This window comes from Megalopta genalis, chromosome 13 (genome assembly GCF_051020955.1).
Source record: "Megalopta genalis isolate 19385.01 chromosome 13, iyMegGena1_principal, whole genome shotgun sequence".
Lineage (NCBI taxonomy): Eukaryota > Metazoa > Arthropoda > Insecta > Hymenoptera > Halictidae > Megalopta > Megalopta genalis.
The window spans coordinates 7,673,968-7,698,667 of NC_135025.1; the positions used below are offsets into that span (position 1 = coordinate 7,673,968).

General features: G+C 37.9%; 1 protein-coding gene and 1 long non-coding RNA gene across 3 annotated transcripts in view; both read right to left on the bottom strand.

Annotated features, from left to right (window-relative positions):
- Positions 1–1,762: 1,762 nt before the first annotated feature.
- LOC117224235 (uncharacterized) overlaps positions 1,763–24,700 on the bottom strand; it is a 155,804-nt gene continuing 132,866 nt past the window's right edge. The window contains exons 2-5 of one of the 2 annotated variants that reach the window (XM_076526198.1): positions 12,473–12,736; positions 8,694–8,923; positions 5,316–5,628; positions 1,763–4,963 (exon numbers count right to left, since the gene is read on the bottom strand). In XM_076526198.1, the coding sequence (XP_076382313.1) occupies positions 4,959–4,963; positions 5,316–5,628; positions 8,694–8,923; positions 12,473–12,736 (812 nt within the window). In that variant the 3' untranslated portion in view covers positions 1,763–4,958. Of the gene's footprint in view, positions 5,629–8,693; positions 8,924–12,472; positions 12,737–24,700 lie in introns of both variants that reach the window. The other variant, XM_076526197.1, reaches the window with a different exon arrangement.
- Positions 21,459–22,451, bottom strand: LOC117224236 (uncharacterized). The gene is made up of 2 exons (XR_004491162.2): positions 22,110–22,451; positions 21,459–21,751 (listed from the first exon to the last, which is right to left on the bottom strand). It is a non-coding gene; the product is annotated as an uncharacterized LOC117224236 (long non-coding RNA).

Below are 24,700 nucleotides of genomic sequence, written 5' to 3' on the forward strand. Positions count from 1 at the left end.
TTATTAATTGCGATTATTCAACCCTGCGGCCCATTTTCATAGTTGTTGACAATCGGTAACTATAAAAACAATAATAATCGCATCTTCTTTTCCCAAATTGTCCATTTTTGTGCACAATCTGAGCGTCAATTAGGGAGAATTTACTTCGCTCAGAAATCCGTATTTAAATTACAGCAATAAATAGCTACATCTAATTAAAAAACTTGATTGACCTGTCGCCGAACGGTGTCCCTTTAATTCTAATTAATACCTATTTATTTTAATACAGAATTTATTTTACATCGAACGCGGCACCGTTGTTGCTCGCGGATCGAAATGAAATGAATATTTCATGGGGAGATTATTAAACGCCGAAATACCGAGCCGGAGTTAAATTGACCGGAGCAGTTCCGCGAGAGGGTTAATCAATGCTCTGTTAACGCGCTTATATCCACCATCGTCCTGCCTCTCTTCCGAGTTATTTCTGGTTATCCCTCGAAAACGATCCAGCGTAAAACTGATTGGAAGGCTATCGGAAAACCGCGGGCGTATTGTGCTGAAATGTTTTCGCACAGCTTCGGGCACGATCGGCGAAGTCGGTTGCAGCGTCATGCTTGCGAAATACCGAATGCTTCTCGCAACATCGAAACCATAAGTGATCCTCGCTTTCTACAACGGTCCACGAGATACCGAAAATCTGCGAAATACACGACAGAGATCCCTGCTTTATCTTTTTCCAGTATGTTTTGTCCCTTGATATTGAACTGCCAGGACGATGCAAAGTTTATTTGCAACTTTCTTATTTGAGCTGGCATGGGACAGTTTAAGAATTCGTTTTATGGGTTCGACGGTTTCGCAACAGCTGCAAATGAACTGGACAGATGCGAGATACTTTGAGGTATCGGACTGTGGATTTCTGTGTGAAATATAAACTTCGTGCGCTAATTGCAATTAGTACAAGAGCTAGATCAGAGTTCGGTAATATTCGAATTGTTTCGACTAAATATTTATCTGGGATTGTTATGCGAACGAATAATTATCCGAATAACGATTATTCATTATTCGTCATAAATTATTCTATGATCACTTTGTACAAATTTCTAATTCTTCGTTCGAATAAATTATTCGTGTAATTCTATATTCGTAGAAACACGTGCATATAATTATTGCCTGTGCTTATTTTCACGTAATTTTGTAAGAATACGTTGATGTTATTTTTATAAAACACCGCTCTTCGATGCAACGTATGAAGAAAAAGTGAATTGTAATAATTAACAGGGTAGAAACGAATCAATAACTTATGAAAAAAGAAGCATTCTATATTGTATTATTTTTATTCAAATCGATTATTTTCCGTACGAATTCCTGCAGCAATAAATTGTTATTCGAATGGATTTCGATTCGTATATAAAATCTTATTCGATCGAATTCTGATTCGAATGAAATCTTATTCGGATGAATTTTTACACAGATAGATTTCTATTCGTTTGCATATTTATTCGATAGCATTCGAATAAAACTCTATTCGTTGCTCTTTATTTCTTATTATCCGGCATCCAAATAAAATTTTGCCCAATATTATAAAATATTAATTAATTATAAATATATAAAATATTTCCCTAAGAGGAAACGATCGAAGAAAAGTTGACAGAAGAATAACAACGACATTAATCGGAAGATCAGACATTATCTTAAACGCGGTTTAAAAAATCCAACTTACCTGGCGGTGCTGATGGAAGAGAAGCTCGGGTTAGTCGATGCAGGTGAATGATAATCGCGCAGGTGCTTCAATATTCCTCTTTATTGTTTGAAACGTATCGTAACGATCAGATATGGATCATGTAAAATTACAGTAAAACGTAAATATGACGAATTTATCATCGTGTATACATATATATGTATATATATGTATATATATATATATATATATATATATATATATATATATATATTTATATTTATATTTATATGTATGTATGTATATATATAAATTCTTGTACGCCACCAAAAAAGATTGCCGAGAGAAAAATACAATTATCTTAACGCCATAAATACGTATCAATGGAACCGCGGCTCTCCTCCACATTCATGTTCCTCGTATTGTTACGAACCTAACTGCCTCCTCCGACCGAGTGACCAACGATATACAACCGATACCTCTCCTCTCTCCGGTTCTAATGATTCCTCAGTACTTTCACCGTGTTTATCGATTTTCCCCCTTAATTACACAACTCTGTTAAATCTAATTCACAATCATACACTATGTACACAACACGTCCTCGTCGCGCCTCGATTAAATTATATTGCTATAGTGTTTCTCTCCGTTTTGTTCGACCGCCGCGGCGCGATCGATGATTTTTCTCATCGGGGCGTGTCTCTCTGTTCGCTATCTATTCATCGTCGTTTCTCTCTCTCTCTCTCTTTCTCTCTCTCTCTCTCGCTCTCGCTTTTCCTGTGTGCGTGTATATGTGCGTATGAACGTGTTTGTGTGTGTTATAAGTGTGTGTGTGCACCTTGTGTTCATGTACGCGCGTGTACTTGGGTGTGCGGCGCCCAACGCTGCCGACGCTAAATACCTCGAAGAACGATCCACAGGCCGCATGATCTCGCAATTATAATTCGCGGCGACAGAACGGACAATTCGGCGCACGGTTTACCACGCGACAACATGGCAGTGACTCCAGACAGTTCAACAATTCCATCAGCGATACCCCCGGATTGTTTATCCCGTTGCTAACAAGCGCTGGCTTCTTCGCACGGAAGCGTCGTTCGAGCGACACTGCTCTGGTCTTTCTACACTTCTCCTTCGAAATCATTGGTTAAAGGGTTGGCTGAAAAGTAGTACGCAGAGCTTGGGTCGGGCTGGGTCTTATTGAGAATTCGTTTAGGGTCCCGAAAGTATCTTGTGACTGAGTGCACAGAGTTTGTGGCACACGAAATACGGAAAATTTTTGCACGTGACTGTTCCAACAACTTCATTTGAAACTTTAGGTTTTTCTGATTAGGTTTTTCTTTTTTCTGTTGCAAATGAAAATCTTCTGTGATGGGATCATCGCGATTGGTTATAGATTTTTGTACGTCCGATTGTGATCATCGATCACGGAAATGCAATTTTTATTTGACACTTTTATTTGACACTTAATGCGGCAATCAATAGAGACAGAGGTGCAATATAACAATAAAAATGCAATGTGATAATAAAAATGCAATATAAATGCAAACTTTGTTCGATGTAATTCGTCGAAATTATGTATAGAGTTTTGTCTTCGAATTAGAATGATCGATCTTGCAAATACAAATTTTTGTACGATCGAGCCACTGCAATTAACTATACATTTTTGTGTGTGTTTTTATTGATATGGTTCATCGAAAGTATTCAGTGATTTTCATGCTCTTGTGATCGTGATCATTTATCTTAGAAATGCAAACTTTGTTTGATCTAGTCGTGGCAATTGTTCATTTTCACGTTCGAATCGCGATTATCGATCTTGCAAATGCAAATTTTGTTCGATGCAGTCATGGCAACTGTTCACAAATTTTTAGAAGTCTGATCGCGATATACAGTGGACGAAATTTGTGTAGGAACACTACGATTTATAGAAAAAAGTTAATCCATTGTATAGATTTTCTTTCAGTGGTTACAAGTCGTAAATTTTAGTAATATCGCAGTACGTTTACTGCGAAGCGATGTTGTCAACAAACTCCGTATTTCCGAGTATGCAAACACAGATTCTAGGATATCTGCCGAGGTAGATACGAAATTTGTATAAGGACAGTAACATTTACTCGGTACAATAGCATCATCGACGCGAGAAACATCGTCCGTAATTCGGAGAATGTAAGTATTAGGAGTGTTTAATATTTCATTTTACAAATAATTGAAAACAATTCATCTTCTATCGGAATGCCACGAGGAAAATTTTTAAGTTCGGAAGAACGCAAAATAATACAAATATATCACGATATAGGACTCCCTCTTCGACAAATGGCTAAAGAAATTAATAGATCTGTTAACCCCTTGACGTATTTTGACGTGTCCGACGCGTCATGAAAATTTCTGACAATAACTAATTGAGTATAGATGTTATTCTGTCCTTTGAAATTGGAATAAAATTCTAATCTCTTGTCATCAATATTCAAACATTCGAGTAAATTTAGGCACACAATAAGCATCAATTTTCTTTCCCTTCTAAAAAAATTATTGCAATCGAAAAATGTCTAATTACAGTAACTGCGACGAAGACGATATGTCAAAGGGTTAACGTTATTCACAATTTTTTTAAACTTGATGGAGACTATGCAGACTATTGTTGTTTTTTCGTAACACTTCAGACGTCTGCACTTATACGAATTTCGTTATTTTCTTTATATGTTTATTAATTATTATTATCTTGTATACCAAAAATATAGGTGTCCGTCTAAATTTTCAATTTACCTTTAATGTTAGCAACCGAGCACTAAGTCCCTATTATTTATAAAATAATAATGTCTCTATGCAAACTTCGTTCACTGTATATGTATAACCTTGAGAACATAAAAATAAACTTCGATTTTCTAACAACTGTAACCAAATTTCGAGCAACAAATGGAGCACCTATTTCATGCTCGACGCATCAATTACTGCGCCGCTTATCACAAGGTAGACCTACATAACCTCAAATCATCTGTATCATATTTTTAAAGAAAGAAAACGTAAATATGAAATTTTTCGTGAATTTTTAAGTGACTTGAGTCATTTAAAGCAATCAGGGAGAAATCTTCGTAGATCATAAGCACACTGTAACTGATTGCAGAACTGTCTCGTTTCTTTCTCCAATTCAAACGAGACTTCATATTTGCGCGATGGGAAAATTTATATCGATAAAAGGAACTTCGAAATGTCTCTTAAAGTTCTTAAAAAATATCAATTAAACTGCTAAAGCTGTTTCTAGTAGCAAAAACTCCGGAAGTCCGCCGACAGGGCACAGTAATTGGCTGCACTATCCTAAGAAACAAAAAGATCGTTATACTTAGATATTTACAAACGAATCGTTGTCTGGCAAATATAACAAAAGAATCAAGAGTATCGTCTTTGATCATCGAATGGAGCTACCATGAAAATAAATCAAAACAATTTTCTCAATTCCGATAAACGATCGCGTGAAAATGTACACGTCCACGGTCCAGTAATCAATACAAAAAATATGTCTAACATTTTCCCCAGAACTGTCGTCTAGGTGCCGGGCATCGCGAAAACCGGCAGGTGTGCCTCGTGAACGACGCCTCCGCGCCGGAGTACAACGAATCGCGATGATCGCGATTGTTCGCCGATTATATATGCAGAAATGAAATATTACCGGCGGAAACGGATTTGATAACGAACACACAGCAAACCATGGTCGATAGGATGGGAATGTTGAAACCGGAGCCGGATCTGGGCGGTTCCTGAGCAAGCCGTTGATTGCTGGCAGCCAGCGTCGCAGTTTCTGTCCTCTCCAATGCTTTGATACCTTTGATTCCCGGTAAGGCGGAGTGACAGGTCAGACTTAAGATGCCGCCAGGGAAATGGTGTCGTTCCAGACGCAACGACAGAGAACGGCTCGTCGACAGGGTGCTGTCGTCTCTGGACCCACCAACGGTAGCTAGCTCCTTCGTTAACGCTTTGCTCACCTGCCGATTTCAGAAATCACACATTCGGAATCATCGAACTCGATGGAAAACAACAAGTGTCACTCTCGGACAAAAGGATAGCACATTTTAGATTTTTACATATTTTACAGTGGAGAGTTGAGTAGAATAGCGTAGGGTAGCGGAGCCGGTTACTGTGGGTGAACAATTGCTGTGCCTCTGGTTTGTTATCCGGAATGACTAACTTTATATTCGTTCAACAAGGCATATTGAACTTTTCGTTAAGAAATAAACAAAATGAAAGAATAACGAAATTTCATACGTTTTATTCGATAAATACGAAATTAATTGTGTGATAAATGGTCACCCCGCGGTAACCGGCTCCATTTCTCTATTTTCTTTTACTGATAATTCAGGATATGTCTCTGTGTGTACAAGGTGTCCCAAAATTATTGTTTAAGCGGGAAATGCGGGGTTCTTGAGGTCATTTGAAGTAACTTTTCAACTAACGAAAAAACAGCACGTCAGGAACCCCTCATTTCTCGCTTGTGTAATAATTTTGGGACACATTGTACAATGTACGAGATATCGTTCACAACAGAGACTCCGACAGGATTTTAACACGAAATATGTAAATATTATTCTTCGCAAATGGAACGAAATGATAGCACACGTGAAAGATCTGCGTTTTCCATTTACGATGTAAATCAATACGACTACATTTTACTGTTTATGGATGTTTTTAAATATAGATATTTATAAATGTAGATATTTATAAATATAGATATTTATAGATATAGATATGCATAGATATAGATATTTATAAATATAGATATTTATAAATATAGATATTTATAGATATAGATATTTATAGATATAGATATTTATAGATATAGATATTTATAGATATAGATATATATGCATAGATATAGATATTTATAAATATAGATATTTATAGATATATAGATATTTATAAATATAGATATTTATAGATATAGATATGCATAGATATAGATATTTATAAATATAGATATTTATAGATATAGATATTTATAAATATAGATATTTATAAATATAGATATTTATAGATATAGATATTTATAAATATAGATATTTATAGATGTAGATATGCATAGATATAGATATTTATAAATATAGATATTTATAGATATATAGATATTTATAAATATAGATATTTATAGATATAGATATTTATAAATATATAGATATTTATAAATATAGATATTTATAGATATAGATATGCATAGATATAGATATTTATAAATATAGATATTTATAGATATAGATATTTATAAATATAGATATTTATAAATATAGATATTTATAGATATAGATATTTATAAATATAGATATTTATAGATGTAGATATGCATAGATATAGATATTTATAAATATAGATATTTATAGATATAGATATTTATAAATATAGATATTTATAGATATTGTTCGTATGATCTGCATTATTATTATTGTGTGAACAATGTTAAGAAATTATCCTTAACCTCTCGCAGTCCAAAACATGTCCTTTACATCAAAAGCTGTTATAACAGTGTATTGGTCAAATACATTCCCATATGTAACTTTGGAGGCTGTTTAAATTAGTCGAGAAATGATTCAATTGATCTTACACATACCATGTAATTACAGCATTATTCAAATAATATAATGTAAATCAGCAAACTAAGAAACCATTAAAGCAAAAGTCTAGCACGGTATAGGACAACAAGAGTTCATTATTTCAACACGTACGTTTTCTAACACACTTATGTTCTCCGTTACTTTCAAACTCCTTTGTTTTAAAATGGTATTGTCGTACCCCTTTATTGTATTAACTGGAACGACGCGAAGGTTCATAACAGAAAAATCAAGCTCTTGTTCACGAAAATTAATAGCTTTGAAAAAAGCTATTGAAAAATAGCTTTGAAAAAAGCTATTGAAAAATAGCTTTGAAAAAAAGCTATTCAATGAAATTGAACGACTTCACGCTTTCAGTCGTTCGAAACACGATTTCTTAAAATTGATGTAACTTCGGAGTTAATGAATATTCTTACATGAAAAATTCCAGCATATTTCTGAAACATGCGCCGATAAACTCGCACGCTTTGAAATCAGTAAGTCCGACAGTCTTCTTGAAACAAAATTAAAGAACATCGTTTGCATTTCGTTACATTATAAAATTAAATGTAATCGAATCTCTTGAAAAAAGTAACAAAGAGACTTCCACAATGTTTCAACGTTTTACTGAGAAATATTATTCTTGGAAGCTGCAAATAGGCAGTCGTTTATTGATTACAGCCTTAAACAAATGGTATAGTTAAAATGAATTAATAAAGTTCGACAAGTTTTACTTTAAATAATAAATAAGAAATCACAAGTAAATTAATGTTTCATTTGCAAATACAATTTCATTTCTTGCTTGAACTTAAGTAAAAAGCAAATAAAAAGCAATTTGATCTGAATGATGTCGCATAATACGATTGGAGACCACTATTTGCTGACTATGACGCGTGCTCGACGCGACGTGTCGAATAAACAATAAATAATAAGCAAAATTATAGACTGAACCTGTTAAATAAATTCCATCGATTCAGCATGTTAAACAAATTCCGTCGATTTAACGTAAAACGTTTTTAAAAAAGAACTCCATCGATCGAACATATCAAAGATCTGTAGTCGACTAAATTCAAACATGAAAAGAAACAACAGACATTAACATTAAACGACTAAATGTGTTAAAGAAATTCTATCGATTCAAAATATTAAATAAATTCCGTCAATTCGACATGTTAAACAAACTCCATCGACTTAACTCACGTGTTAAAAAAAGAAAAAACTCCATCGATCGAACCGATGTTAAAGAGCTGCAATCGATCGATCGCGTTAAACAGGTTCGATCGTTCGAGCCGGCATCGATTTACCAAGATTTTCAAGTCGAAGCGTCAAGGGAGGGGTGTCGAATAAAATCGGCTGTTTTCGATGGGGTCTAAGGCGCTTAACGAACTTTGACAGAGGCTCATCAGTCGCCGGGTCGGCGTATTACTCACAGGCTAATATATTACCATAAAACCGGCGGGGGCTTCTCTCACCTCTTTTCCATTTAGGATGAAAGCAAGCACCGCGGCAGGATAGCTGGGCGCCGAGGTGCACTCCGCGTGAAGGATCTCGCCGGCCTCGTAGGAAGGTCGAAGCCCTTGGAGACTGGGTCGTTCCTTCGGCTGTATGGCGACGCTCATGTTCGCTTGCTCGTAGCTTGTCAGGAAGTTCGGCCTCTCGGAGGACACCTCACAGCCATACGATCCCACGAGGTTCACCTTACCTGTCGCAGCCAGCACACGTAATATCTTTCTCCATTCTGCCTCATCCACCCGACTGTCCGCCACGATTGATATTTAAAGTAACGCGGGGTGAGCCTGAACCCGGGCCGGTGGCTGCGGCGTGATAAATTTGATCAGGAACTTGCGGGTAACGACAGAGACGCGTTAGAACCTTCGCCTTCTACCTTCCACCTTGCCACCTTCGCCGGCCCGCCGGCTGTCCGCCGCGGTGTCCTCGTGGCTGAACGTCTACCGACCGACGCGGCCGCCCCGGGTCTAATGTAAGTGATGGATGACCCGCGAATACGGAAGTTTTTCCAAGATTTTTTTTAACGAATCATCAGCCTAATGGAATCGTGCGCCACGGCGACCACGGCGGACAAAGACCGCGGCGAACTGGGTCGTGCGGCGGCCCGCGGCGGGGCGCTTTTTAAATTTCAAATCCAATGCCCGCCGCCCGGAGAATTAATGAATCGATTAGGTGGGGACGTCTGATCAATGGCACCATATTCTAGTCTCGGTAATGCTCTGCGCCCGAGGTGTGTCCCGGCCTGGACTGTCGGATGGCGGTCGCAGGATCTTCATGCTGATCTGGGGATCGTTTGGACCGCGGCCAGTTTTCTTTTGATGGATTTCAGAATCGCGCGGACGCGCGCATTGACGATAGGAAGCGGCAGTTCGGGAAAGTGTTTCGGATGGTTTTCTTTTTCTGGAATAGTGTGCTTTGAACGCCGAGCTTGCTGGGTAAAACGCAACGATTATCGTGGGTGATGATACTACTTGGTGTTCGAAGAAGTGCTGGCACGCGATATTAGCAAATTATGTGTCGTTGTTCATTTTACGATGAGAAACGGTACTAGGATTCTTTAACCCCTTAACGCACAGTTTTTTGGAAGAAAACCGGCCAAAAGAAATCAATTTTTTGGTGGAGAATTTTGATACACTGCGCTTTTGTTCCGTGGAGAAAGGCTGTATTTTATTCTTGAATAAATAAGTGTTATTTATTCAAGTGCTTACAATCCCATGTAAATGATAAATATCAATAAAACGATTCTTTTTCTTTGCTTTCACATTGTTATTTTCAATTCTCGATGATATTCGAGTGTGAAAGATTGTAGCAGCATAAAATACAATCCAAATACATAAATACAGCATAAAATACAAATACTCGAACAGTTTGGCCTGTTTAGCGCGCTCGAATTAACTCGAGCGTACAAGTTAAGGGGTCGAAGAAGGATCGTAGTCGTGAAACGAAGAGACGTAGTCTCGATTGCACGAATTTTCAATGAATTTATCGACCATTTAGACACTATTGTATGAATTCCAGCTTGCCAATTCTCGTTTGATCAACTATAGTGCAGCTGCTTCATCTAATTTTCACGACGAGTCAACGTGTCAGAGCGCCTCAAATCGCGCACGGTTCGGAACACGAGTTCTCGCGAACGTTCTCAAACGTCTTCCAGCATTCCATCGCAACGGCAACCTGTATTTATCCGTTTGCAAGCGATTCCCGAGGATTCCGGGCTCGGTTCGCGATTTCTTTGACGCGTCTTAAGTGGCCGAGCAACCAGGGTTTACATTTCTTTTTAAGAGCTTCCGCCGCCCCCCCTCCTCCCCCCGCACTCCAGACGACCATTACCGGCGACGAAAGTTTCGAATGAAAGAATAAGAGGGCACACCCGCGCGCCGCGCCGTGCAACTTATCGCGGGGCTACCTTTCCGACCGTAATGAATTAATGAAGTTACGAGAACCGCATCGGATCCCGGCCGCGCCCGACGCATTTACGGCCACTGGATTAGAAACCTAACGCCGAAACCTGGCCCCGATGAGCGTCGGGAACGGAAAGATGATCGCGAATAGTAATTGAATAGACACGGATCTCGTACGCGACCCGAGAGCGAGAGCATTCTGAGTTATTTAAGCGAAGTTTAATGAACGCGTTAAGTTTGATTTGAAATCCATCGAGAGATTATTTATTCTCTGTTCGTTTTTTTGTTAGTTAATCATTTTGTTAATTTTTCGGATTCTCCTGTCTCGATAACTGTATTAATTGCCCGACTGATTTGTGTATTTGTGTATTTGCTGTATTGTTATTATTCATTCTTGCTTTAATCATTTTATCGATTTTCTACAAGGATTTACTTCTTTATATCATTCTGTTAATTTTTCTGACCGGAATTCTTCGTCTTAATCATCGTATTAATTTTTCTGTTATCGTTGCAAATATTCTATCTGGATTTTCTGATCATTTCATTAATTTTCCGTCACGATTTTCTTCTCTATATCATTTTGTTAATTTTTCCGGCCGAAATCATCGTATTCATTTTTCTATCAAATTTTTTTTACGTAAATGTCTGATTTATTAATCGTTCTATCTGAATTGTTCTATCTTAATCATTGTATCAATTTTTCTATTAGAATTCCCTTATCTCGAACGTTATATTAATTTTTCTATCCAAATATTTTTGCTTCTGTAATTTTACTCATTTTTCTATGTGAATTTCCTTGTCGTAATCATTATGTGAATTGTTCTATGTGGACTTTTTTTGTCTTTATCATTCTATGAATTTTTTCACACGAATTTCCTTGTCTTAATTATTGTATGAATTTTTCTATGTGAACTTCCTTTGCCATAATCGATGTCCTATCAAACCTTATTTGACCCGATAGATATTTCTGTCTGAACTATTCGTCGCATGACCAATTAACTTAAAACACGATTCAACTAATACGTACACGGTATCGAATATTTCTAAATTGCATTTTTGTATCGATTTTCCACGAATTGGGCAGGTTTAGTTAAAAAAAAATTGATTGACAGTGGATTGTAAAGAATTGATCAATTCGGTGCTTGCTTCGGTGAAAAATAAATTACCGATTCATTATAGAAGTAGAACCGGTAGAAATACGAATTACTTGTTGATTACTAAAAATTAACCGCTACTTCGTTTCACGAAAAACAACATTTTATACTTCCAAATACACTGAAATCCTATACCGTAATTCAGTCGCGTGTCGATGTGTGGAAAACTAAATAATATGAGCCGTTTATTTTGAAAGTGGCACAAGTCACTTTACCGTAATGCAAAGTTGTGATTTTTTAATGTTTATACGAAATTATTTATACCGAGAAAAATATCAGTATCCTGAGATAACAAATACAGGTAAATCTTCTCGAAAGTTAGCATCCATATTTTTAAACGTGTTGAAACGCAAACCCTGAAATATTATATATCGACTTAAAAACAAAGTGACTTATGCCACTTTCAAAATAAACGGCTCATATTCTCCAGCCTCGAATTTGATCTTTTTTTAAAAAAAAAAAAAAAGGCAGAAAGAGAGATAATCGTAGCCGCTAATACAGTTATTGATGTCAGGCAAGTCAGAGCGACAATAATTCATAAACATGTGACTCGTCGGTGCGCTGTTTTGTCCCCTAGTACTACGGACGTCGGTGTAATGGAGCAAATTAGAGGGGACATTACTTAGGGAGCGGCAGCCTGATATGAATAATAATTAAGACAGGGGTGATTAGAGGTGAACAACCAACCTTTGCGCGTGTTCGCCTGTCCCAGCAGCATCACTTGCTTGCTGTCGCTCGTATTTACATCGACGTAGATACCGTCGACTGGGAAGTCACGGCCTGGCGGCGTCGATTTCGGCATGAACCTGAAGAACTCGTTCCCGTCTTTGTACCACTTCACCGAATACAATTCCTTGCCGCCCAGATCGTACTCGCACCTTAACGTCACCTTGTCCCACCTCGGATCCGCTATGCTCGGCACCTCCAGCCTTAAAATTTTGATCGCCGACCCTGCAGAAAAAGATGGCTCCATGTACAAGCTGAACTTGAAGTGTCAGAATTATTTGACTTATTTGAACCTCGTAGATTCGCTAGATTTATTATCTTCATTAGAGAATTATTTAACTGCATCCTTTTTTTGTTCCATATAAGATGGTGTAGCCAACCTGGGGCGACCAGTTGCTACGCCTTTGTCTTGTTTTTAATAATATAATATAATATAATATAATATAATATAATATAATATAATATAATATAATATAATATAATATAATATAATATAATATAATATAATATAATATAATATAATATAATATAATATAATATAATATAATATAATATAATATAATATAATATAATATAATATAATATAATATAATATAATATAATATAATATAATATAATATAACATAATATAATATAATATAATTGACTTTATTTTTACTGAATAAGACGCGTTCAGTTTTCGTATTCTTTCTCGTTTTATTTATTTTTCAATAACAAAATACAATATGCCTTATTTAATGAACACGAAGTTAATAATGCCTGACACTTGTTGCTTGCCATAAGCAATTTAGAAAATTACGATGATCCCAGAATCAGCTCCATCGTGACAAAAATGTGACTTACTGTATCTAGAATATTTATCGTTTTCCTTCAGCAATTTTAAAGCTATATATGCATAAAAATCGCAGTCTAATCGCGACTGTGATACTGATCGCCACGATGCGAATCTTCATTAACTAATCCGCGCCACTACGAAGATTCCAGCACTCGTGTTCTGCATTCGAACAATTAAATCGCACCGAAGCGGACACCGGATTGCGGAAAAATAGCTGCTTCCAGCCCGATAGTAATATACAGAAACTGTTTGCGCTTGGGTTAGATTAACCCGGAACGATGCAGGATGGTTAACCACGCGCCTGCTAATCGATACGCCATAATTGGCACTGCGTATTTCTATACAAATACAGATTGTGCCAGATTAATTGACTACGATGCTCTTATTCGCGAGCGTTTCTTTATTCAACCGCGTCAAATTTTCCATTATATCTCGTCGAACGGAGGCGTAACGTAACATTCGCAATCTAATCGCGACGTATCGATTCACAAAATTGCCGGCTCGCGAATGTCAAAATTCAGATAACCGCTCGTACAGGCGAATTTTCGTGTCGCAAATTTGTTCTCTAATTGCGACGATATTTTGCCCGTAAATCGAACCTCTGACCAGCTTTTCGGGCGTTCGGTTTGCACGCGAGACCCCGCGGTTAACCGAGAATTTTCTATAGCATAAAAAACTAAATAACTGTGGAGCTACGCGAATTAACGCGCGTCCTGCGCGCGAATTTTCCCGTCAGCAATAAGTGGAAAATAACACGTTGACGCAAATATATTTTTTTCGCGATCGTTCCACCGCTTGTAATCTCATCGTTTTTCGTTTCCACCGTAAAGTTCATAAATTACTCCACGCGTATTTCAACGTTTCATAATCCACTCCCGTTAATTATTCTCTAATAGAATATTGATTTGAAACTAAACTCTATAGGAATTTCACTTCTACGTCTAATAATTATATTGCAGTACATTTGAATTCATAAAATCATGTCATGTCCGAAATGTCACAATTCAATTTTCCCCATATAAGCGCACAAATTATTGCTGTTCGTATTTCAATGTTTCATAATCTGCACTTATTAATTATACCTCGATAAAACGTTCATTTGACCTCAAGCACTCCAAAAATACTCTTCTGTGTTTAATAATCATATCGCAACACAATTAAATTCACGCAAACATGTTTCAATATCAAGTATCATTTCATTTTTCCAACATCTGCACAAATTCTGAATTCTGTATTTCAATGTTCCACTCGTTAATTATTCTTTAATAAAACATTTTCATCAGCCAAAATTCTTCAAGAATTCGCTTCCGGAATAAACAATAAAGAACACCGTTTAAAACCGATCTCAACCGATACGATGAAATTCCATAATTCGTTTTATCTCTGGTTTTTAACGAAACAATCGTTCGAAAATTGCATCAACGTTGAATGTGCCTCTAACCTACCTATTTTCTGGTCGAATTGTGCGTGGTTGAAGTTCCGCTGGCCGGATGAAAGACAAACGGCGATTCCGTAAGCGCGCGGTTGAAATTTGAAAAACGCTCCGCGCCGTCATTAACGGCGCTCGCAATTATCAATTCATGGACAAAGGGAGCAGGACAGAGTTTATCCAGACGGACAACAGCGTAAACAAGCCACGAGAAAAGTTTACCGTGAAAGCAGGTCCAACGGCGTAACCGGGCGAACTTTATTTGCCTTGTAGAGGGACTGCCGGTAGAGGGATGAGGAAGGGGGAAAAATAGTAATTACGCCCGTGGACGGGGGTGGAAAAAAAGGTGCCCGCTCGTGGCAACAAGCATTCGGTCGGGGCGACCCCTCCGATCGAATATTTAACCCGGTCGCATTAATTTATTTATTCCGAGCCTGGGCGAACAGTCGCAAATACCGGTGTAATTAAAAGTATCCGATCAACCATCGGCCCTTGTAATTATCGCCGTGGAAAAAGCGGTCGGACGATTCGGAGAAAGAGAGAGAAAGAAAGAGAGAGAGAGAGAGAGAAAGAGAGAAGTAGCAGTCAAAATGACAGCGCGATAATTTTCTGCTCGCGGTAAATCGTTTCTTTCTCCTCTTTTTTCCGCTTTCTATCTTTGCCCGCTCGAATCGCGTTTGCGTCAACATTCCCGTAATGAAAAATCCCCGTGATGCCCTGCTGCTGTATTGACTCGATCGAACACCTTGAATATTTCGCGAAATAAGATTATCGTCGATTTTATTGCAACTGAAAAGTGTTATTGTTGAGTATTTATACTGCCATTCGATGGATCGACGTTTCCAGGTAACCTAATGAACTTCCAAATATATATTTAACACCAGATTTACGGAGCACAAGAAAACAGCTGATTTTATATTAGTTCATGGAAGTAACAATAAGACATTATTATTAATGTTATTGTAACATTTGACGTGAGCAACGTATAAATTGAATAAATAGGGGCCGAAAGAAGAAGGAAATGTTATATGAAGTTTGCGAATCAACGTTCTGTTGCAGAGATATAAACGAAAATGGATATTTTATTATTTTATTATTATTTTATCATAGTTTCAGTATTTCAATCGTACGATTTCTTTGCAAAATCCGTGGTTTAATTACGTAACTCGATGCATTGCCAAGGCAGAAACCATATATGAACAAAGCGAACATCAACAACGCATTCAGGGCTTCGAAAATCTTGACACGTTGATGCTATTCATTCGATAATTGTCTAATTATTATCGCGTAACAACGCATCGATTGGATGAGAGTTCGACGATATTTATCTTACAATTATGAAACGGTCTCCTGCAAAGAAAAGGCGAGACTGAAATACTAAAACTTGGGAAAATAATAAAACGCGCGCGTCTTAGTAAAATAATAAAACACATCTTAGTAAAATAATAAAACGTCTTAGTAGAATAATAAAACATCTTAGTAAAATAATAAAACATCTATTTCTGTTAATATCATCGTATCGAAGCGTTAATTCGCAAACTTCATATAACATTTTTTCCGTTCTTTCTGCCACCTGGATTAAGCTCTCGCAGTTTGGTGGGAAAATCCCGGGTCTGAATGTCCAGCGCTTTTCCTCGCACGCTGGATTTCTAACGGAGAATTTCACGATACCAGAAACACGAAAATCACGTATTATGTGCGAAGCGAATCGACTACAATGGTTTTCGAGGCGAAATCATCCGGAGAACCAGCATTAATCAGCGCGCCGGTACGCTAAAGACTGGCATTAGCGGCAGGAATTCCACTAATATGACGTTCCTGGGTTTATTAGATTTCCGTTGAAGCAACGCGTACCATGCAGCCTGATTTTACGAGGATAGTTTCTCAGAAGGTCATCGCGGAGAATGCATAACACGTTATGGAATTCTGCTTTTTACCCGTCGCGCACGGAAATGGAAATTTCATCCCCCGGACCTGGTTGCCGGGTACCCGTAAATAGTTGCCCCCTTGAAATAGTAGGCTTTCATTAGCCCAGTTTCTTAAAATTAACATTTATTACGATTACATTGTGCGCTGCAAGTCTGCCAGTGCATCTATTAAACTGAATTTTAGACTTAGAAATTAAAACTTCGAAATTGGAACATATTTACGGATTTTTATTAATTCGTCTGATTGATTGAGATTGAAGAGATTGGTATAATCAATTAGCGTTAGAAAATAATTTTACCATTCAATTTTTATTTGGATAATATGTTAACAAATGATCGCTTTATCTAATGGTCACTTTAAATTTGGAAATCACGAGAGCTCGTTTAGAAAACTTTATTTTTTTCCGCGTAGAATAAAAAGCTGAAAATAAAAATATAGTTTTGCATTCGAAGAGAATACCCGGCTCGATTTTAATCCGAAATCTCGGGTAACCGTCTAATGTAGCAACAAGTACAATATATTCTTAACTATAATTTTACTGATAAGTTATCTTTTTCTATTTTACTAAAAAACCCCATGTACCGAATTTTGTACACCATTTTGCGAAAAGAAACGCCGCGATATTGACGTTGGGAAATTGATAGAATCCACGTGTGCTGCGCGCGAGTTATTAGAGTAAACAACCACGCCCCAGCCATAATAATATACAATACCTATGATCATCGGGTGTCATAACAATGTACATGTTTATTCGAATTTGCGCTAGTGCAGAGGTCCGTGCAGCGATTTATGAGAGGAAGAATGAGAAATTTGCTTTCGCCCTAACGGCATCAGTGTACAGAATATTAACTGAAACAACACGTCATAAATTCGGGATTTCGAGTTGCAGCATTTTGCGCGAAAATTCGCGTGCCCTTAGCATCGAAATCGTGGATGCATGTTGCAAAATTCACGGACAGTCGCGACGCGTAAACAATTTCATGTGCATTCGAGTTTTCTTTGAAACAGCATTTTTGATACTGTCGAGATTGTAAAATCAAAAGAATGGTCATATAATTAAAATCTCGAAATAAAACAGACTGTTTGCCTGGGTACCTAGGCTGCCAAAAAATTGTAAAGACTTTGGTTGCCTGGATCGGGGTTAAAGCTTCAAATGCATTACAAAAGAATGCTTCCATTGTGTTTGAAGAACGTAACATTTTGCATCTTTCGCGCGGCTTCAATTGCTGGCCGACCACAGAGAAAATTCTAAAACAAAGAGTAGCGGACTCTTAAACTGTTAATGCGTTAACGCTTGTTAACGCTAACGATTCTTGCGCGTGACCCACGTATGCACAGCCCTATGCACTGTGCACTGAGAAAATGCCCCGTACAATTGCGGAAACACTGCACAGTTTGTTCGCGGCAAAATTCGTGCACGCAAACGCATGCGACGTCGATAGAAAATATCGCCGAAACACGGCTGCATTCGCTTGTTGGTCGAAACTCGCAAATTTCCAAAATGTGCATAGAACAAGTCAGAAATTCCTGCACCCGGAGATACGTGCAATGCACGGTCAATTCTCCGTAGTATGCATTTATTTCGGTTCGAATGTTCATTTTAAATGGAATTGTGATGTACCGACGAGCGCGGATCGTTTACAGCGAACTAACATGGCGGCGATAGATATAACGTGAAATTACGTCGATAATAGTCGATCATAATTTCGGGGAAACGCTGAAATTATAACAGAGGTGTACGTATTTTTAAGCTGATTTAATATTTAGTCGACGGTAATTGATATTAATTTACAAAAATTACGTTGCAGCTACGCGTCCTTAATTGACGGAAAATTACGACGATAATAACTGCTCGTTAATTGGATATAGTATGTAACGTTGCAATACATGTATTTTAATCGATGTGATGTTAAGTCGATAGTAATTGATCGTAATTTCGAGAACGTAATATCACAGTGTATTCGCTCGATTTTAAGTGATGCACAATTGCGCCGACAATAATTGTTCATTAAAGATTTCGAAACGAAGAGGAGTCGTTACGTAGTTTCGAAATTGAAGGTGACACAATAATGATTCGGTAATTGCGATCATACGCCGACGTACATATTTGGAGGACCACTCGACAAATCGATGACGTTCAAACAGTCGTAACTACAAAAAAATAGTATCGCGATACATTCTACCTAGGCACATTGTAAAGCGTGGAATCTTCTCTTTCAGAATCTTGGATTATTATTTTTTAAATAATTTTATTTCGCGTAATATATGTTAATAAGGAGATGCCTTTCCGTTCAAATTTGACAACTCCAAGTGTCTTCATAAACAATGACAAATTCGAACGTCTCACAGTGCCGTCTAAAGTCGATTTTTAAAATTACTACTACTAAAAATTCTACGTAAATCAATGTATATTTTATCAGGAAACCCTATATTTCTATTTGTTTCTATTCGTTTTCATTGAATTATGCGTCCGAAAGTTCTTCGCTTTATAATGTCTGCTCTTCAATTAATGTAATTCCTTCTTCTCCTTCTTCCTCTTCATCCTCCTCTCTTGCTCCTCCTCTTCGCCATCATCATCTTCTTCTGATTCCTGTTCTTTTATAATTGATATGCAAGTATAAAAGCAAGTATAATGTTTCCCTTAGATATAAGTTTTTATTTGCAATAACTTTTTATTTGCAATCGGTCTCGTACGAGATATCGGAGGATCCGAAGTAATCAAAAGTCTATTCAACACATCGATATCACGTGATTTCCTCAGAAAATTTTCCCGTGAGACCTTCTTTGTAACGACGAAGGTGCTATCGGCTGCTTCTTCTGATAGTCTTCCAATAATCAATTTTCAATAATTAATGGTCCGTGAATGAGTATCTTGTGCATAGTTGGAGACATAGGGTATCGCGAGTGTAATTTAACATACTGCTTTGCAGTATCCATAGCGAATGTTTCGGATATATTTAAAACTATTTTCCAACCATTTGAGACAGTTTTTAATATGATTTTAAGTCAGCCCGGTTATGTTAGACGATTGAAAATATCAACAAACTTTATGACGTGATGCACTCCTCTTTAAGAGACAGATTCTGCCCTCGAAACACCGATTTTAGTAAAAGTAGCTCACATCGTCGGAAAGTAGAAATCTCAAACTTTAAAACGGTATATTTTTCATTAAATGTGGATGAATATTAACGAAGTTATGGGAGTTTAAAATCAAGTTACTTTTAAAATAGTCGTGACCGCACTTTTGGGACAAATACACCATTTTACGTCTCTAGAAACATTGACAAATTTTTTTAAAAAACATAGATTTGAAGTTTCGAATCTCCTCTTCCCAACTGCATCTTCAAATTTCCTGTACAATTTTGCCAGAAGCTTTCATCGAGCTTCCAATGAACCGTGCAATGCCTTAATCTTACATTATCCTAATGCCGACAGACTTCTAATTCGAGGCTCCATAAAACATTGCAAAAAATCCTGCATCAATCTTTAAAAGGCTCGTTGTACGAATGCGACTCCGGTCTTCGAAATCGCGTTGGCTCCAGGTCGCGAAAGCAATTTAATTCGCACCTGGCGTTCAAATCAATTTTTCGAAAAATAAAAACTACGAGACGCGGTCACGGCGAAACCATGAAATTCCGCAGGAACGGGAACGCGAAAAAAAAAGAGAAAACAGAAACGGTAAAATTCGCATACGAGCGCAACGTGCACGTATCGCGAAGCGCAAAGACACCGAGCACAGTGGAAAATGTTTGCCGCCCGGGGCGTTAATATTTCTCAAGAGCGTTGTGACCCAATGCCGCCCACGCGAAGCTCTCTGGCAGCGAGCTAGGAGAAAATTCAAGAAACCGATCCAGATACGTCCGATCGGTTCGCCAATTTTCGTATTCCCTGGGAATTGTTCTGGTAGCAGGCGTGCCAAAGCCTCCGCTACGTGCCGCTCGAAACAATAACCCGGGCCGGTTAAAAAGGGGAGGGTGCGGCAGGGGACGGGGCGATGGGGTGCGCAAAAGTACCAGTGCACTCTGTATTCCGTTGTCGTCCGTGCCGGCCGTAAACGATTTCCAGATCGCGCGAATTTGTCATACAGTTGGCACGGCGGCGCGCGTTATCGCCGGGTCACGGTTTTCCGCCGGAACACGCGAACAGTCGCGATAAAAGTTCCGTCAAAGGCGGCTGAAACAAGGACAGTTAACGCCGGCACCGCTGGTTATCGCGGCGAGGTGTACGCGTGAAAGCCGTCAAAGGACCCCGCCGGACACCTTCGCTCTCTTCTTTCGTGCCGGAGACGATGGAACTCGCATTTCCCCTTGCCGTTCCCGCACGAATAACGTCCTATGCTCGACCGACCGCTGATACCGAGTTGCTCGATGCTGTTCCCGATACTTTTGTCGCGCACGGAGATTTTCCACCGTGATAGTTGTGTTAGCGGGGCCGGTTATTGCGCAATGACCGATTGCTGTGCCTTTCGTTTCATTTTATATTTGTCGAATTAGACGTGTTCGATTTTTTCATTCAAAATTAAACGAAAGGAAAGAATATAAAGAATTATGAAATGTAATATAGCTCGTTTTTTTCGAAAAATATAAAGTTAAAATTATGTCAGAGAATAAATCGAAGGCACGGCAATCGGTCGCCGCACAGTAATCGGCACTACTGCCCTACGGAGAGTTTCCTATGGTCGCCAGTTTAAGTCTCTTATTAATCTTTAGACTGTTGACATTTTACTACTAAAAATATAATATTCTTTCTCGGAATATTTATACATAAATCGGTTTATTATGTCGTCTGGAGTATTCCAGGTGCTGTTTTTATGCAGATATACTTTGTTACTTAAAAAGAATTGATTAACTTTTGTTCGGAACATTTTATTGTCAGGTCGGAATTGATTGAAAAATCGTGGCGACAGTTATATAGGACACCCAGTGTGTAGATCGCCTTGGAATGAATTGTTTAACTGTGAAACGCATTCAAGGGATTCAAATATTGTAGGTTAGGATCATCGAGCTTTTATTGTAGGTGCAGCAAATTCTCCACAATTGTCCCAGAGCTTGTAAACAAAAATGGATAACTTTGGAAGAGGGGATACGATAATATATTAATATTAATAAATTAATATTAATATATTAAAATAATAATAATATATTATAATAATATAATATAATATAATATAATATAATATAATATAATATAATATAATATAATATAATATAATATAATATAATATAATATAATATAATATAATATAATATAATATAATATAATATAATATAATATAATATATTATAATAATATAATATAATATAATATATATGATAATAATAATAAATTATAATAATTTAATATAATATAATATATACTCGCATTATAAATGTTATATATTTTCATAGTTAGCGATTTATAGTTACCGATTTCACTGTTCCTCTCCCGGACCTGTCCTACAGTTTTCAATTTCGGCGGAAGCTTTCATTGCTTCAGGTTTAGAACCATGTCGAATTGAAAGAAAACGAACGCGGGCCGTATTCTTTTGTGTCGGTTTAATCAAGTTGCTAAAGCAGTAGAGTGAGAAAACCGTCAAAGACGTCCGCGTTGTAGGTCAAAATGGTCCTTCTTAACCATTCTTTGTGAATTCCACTATGCTTTGACTCGCTCCCAGATTCCATTGAAATAAGACAATGTGTCGGAAATATTCGGTTTTTCACAATTTGACACTGCACGGTGCTCGGCTTGGTGAAGCAGAAACTCCGTACTAAATGAAAATGTTTAACACGCGTCGGAAAATGGAAAAATTGGACTGCGTAGAATGACGTGAAATGTATAAATATTAATGTCTGCGTCCAGAACTTATGCAGCGACTTAATGAGTTCATTTTTGGAATGGTAATGCTTCGCCTTCGTTTATTCTGCTTTAATTACAAGTTGAAACAGTGGCAAAGAAACAAAGTGACCAACATTATCATAATATTAACATGAAATTAACATGGAACTTGGCATGTCATTTTGAGGGGACATCGACGGTACGATAGTCTTCTAGACAAAGCGAAAACAAGTAGTTTCGAAGTAACATAACGATCGCACTAATAGTGCGATTGCTAAATGCAATTGAATGCTAAATGAAATGCTGCTAAAAATTAGCAATGTATTAATGCTGTTATGGGCTCACGTAAAAAACTTGAGAAAACGTAATTTTTAAATCTTCTTATCATTCCAATGTATTGCAATCTAGAAAACTTGTTACATACTAAATTCATAGAAAACTGGTCAATCTAACATTTAAAAAAGAATGCAAATCCTTTGAACGAATTTTAAAAACGTTATTCCGATTGAAAACGACAAAATTGGATTTATTTAATCTTCGTACGATTTCTATGATAATCTAAATGCAGAATCTTATCTCTCCGCAGAGAAACATTTTTCTAACATCAGAAATTGTCAGAGTAAATATCAGGAATCATCTCACAATGTAAAACCAAAATCATGCTCTCGCACTCGGATGAATCCGCAGAATTATTCCAAATAAAAATCATTAGTCCATAAATACAATCATTGTGCATGCAGCAAAAAAAACCGCGAATTAGAAACTTTGGCGCAGGAAGTTCTCCAAGGACCGCCTAGCATAAGTATATATAAGTAACATTTTTCTAACATTAGAAATTGTCAGAGTAAATATCAGGAATCATTTTACAATGTAAAACCAAAATCATGCTCTCGCACTCGGATGAATCCGCAGAATTATTCCAAATAAAAATCATTAGTCCATAAATACAATGATTGTCCATGCAGCAAAAAAAACCGTGAATTAGAAACTTTGGCGCAGGAAGTTCTCCAAGGACCGCCTAGCGTAAGTATATATAAGTAACATTTTTCTAACATTAGAAATTGTCAGAGTAAATATCAGGAATCATCTCACAACGTAAAACCAAAATCATGCTCTCGCACTCGGATGAATCCGCAGAATTATCTAAATAAAAATCATTAGTCCATAAATACAATCATTGTCCATGCAGCAAAAAAACCGCGAATTAGAAACTTTGGCGCAGGAAGTTCTCCAAGGACCGCTTAGCACAAGTATGCGAAAGGACAAAAAGGAAGCTTCGAATTCATTGACCGGTGTCACTCCGGCCACTAATGGGTTCCAACAAAGACAATATTATTATAGTCAATAACACAACGCGCTCGCATTTGTTCCAAACGAATTACCGGCGCAAACAGAGAGGGAATTGAATGCAATTGTCGCGTGTGACTGCATTTGTGTGTCAGCCAACGGTCCCGCTATTCCTTTATCCGTCGCGAGCAAACAAATGGCGGCGGCGTCGGCGGCGTCGGCGGCGGCGTCGGCATTAAATAATCGGGCGTCGCAAGAATATCTATCGTAATACGGTTGAACTTCCCAATGAAACTCCGCTCTCCATTTAATTAGTCGTTCCACACGTTCTTTTTTTTCCTCGTCGGCCCGGCAGTTTTTCGCGTCGCGCGCAACAGTTCCGCGCCGCGTGTAACGAGTCCGAAGGGTTTTCAGCCGGCGCGGCGCAGCCGGCCTGACACAACAAACTATCGCGCGCCTAGTGGTCCTCGTTAATCGTGTTATTTGTCCGCTAATTAAGCGTGCAATAAATTCGTACGAGAACAGGGAGCAAGGCTTTATTGGGAGCGGCAGCCGGCGGCAGCGGCGGCGGTCGTATCCCGTTCATTTTACACGCTCTCTCGCCGGTGCCTTTCGCCGATTTACTCTTCGAGCCGCCGTTCTGGCCGCCCTTTTTTTCCACGTGGACGTCTCTATTTTGCCAGGAATGGCCCCTAATTTCATCTCGGAACGCTCCAATAAACCTCTGTCACTTTTATTCGGGGCGCAGAAATTCATTTGGTACCCGTCGTCCCAAATCAATTTACCAGTTGTCCGTTCCTCCTAATTATTAGACTGTGAACATTTCCTTCCGGTCTGGAAATCACGGTAAACAGAAGTTCGATAGAAAGTCGGTACAGTCGTTTAAACCGATTAA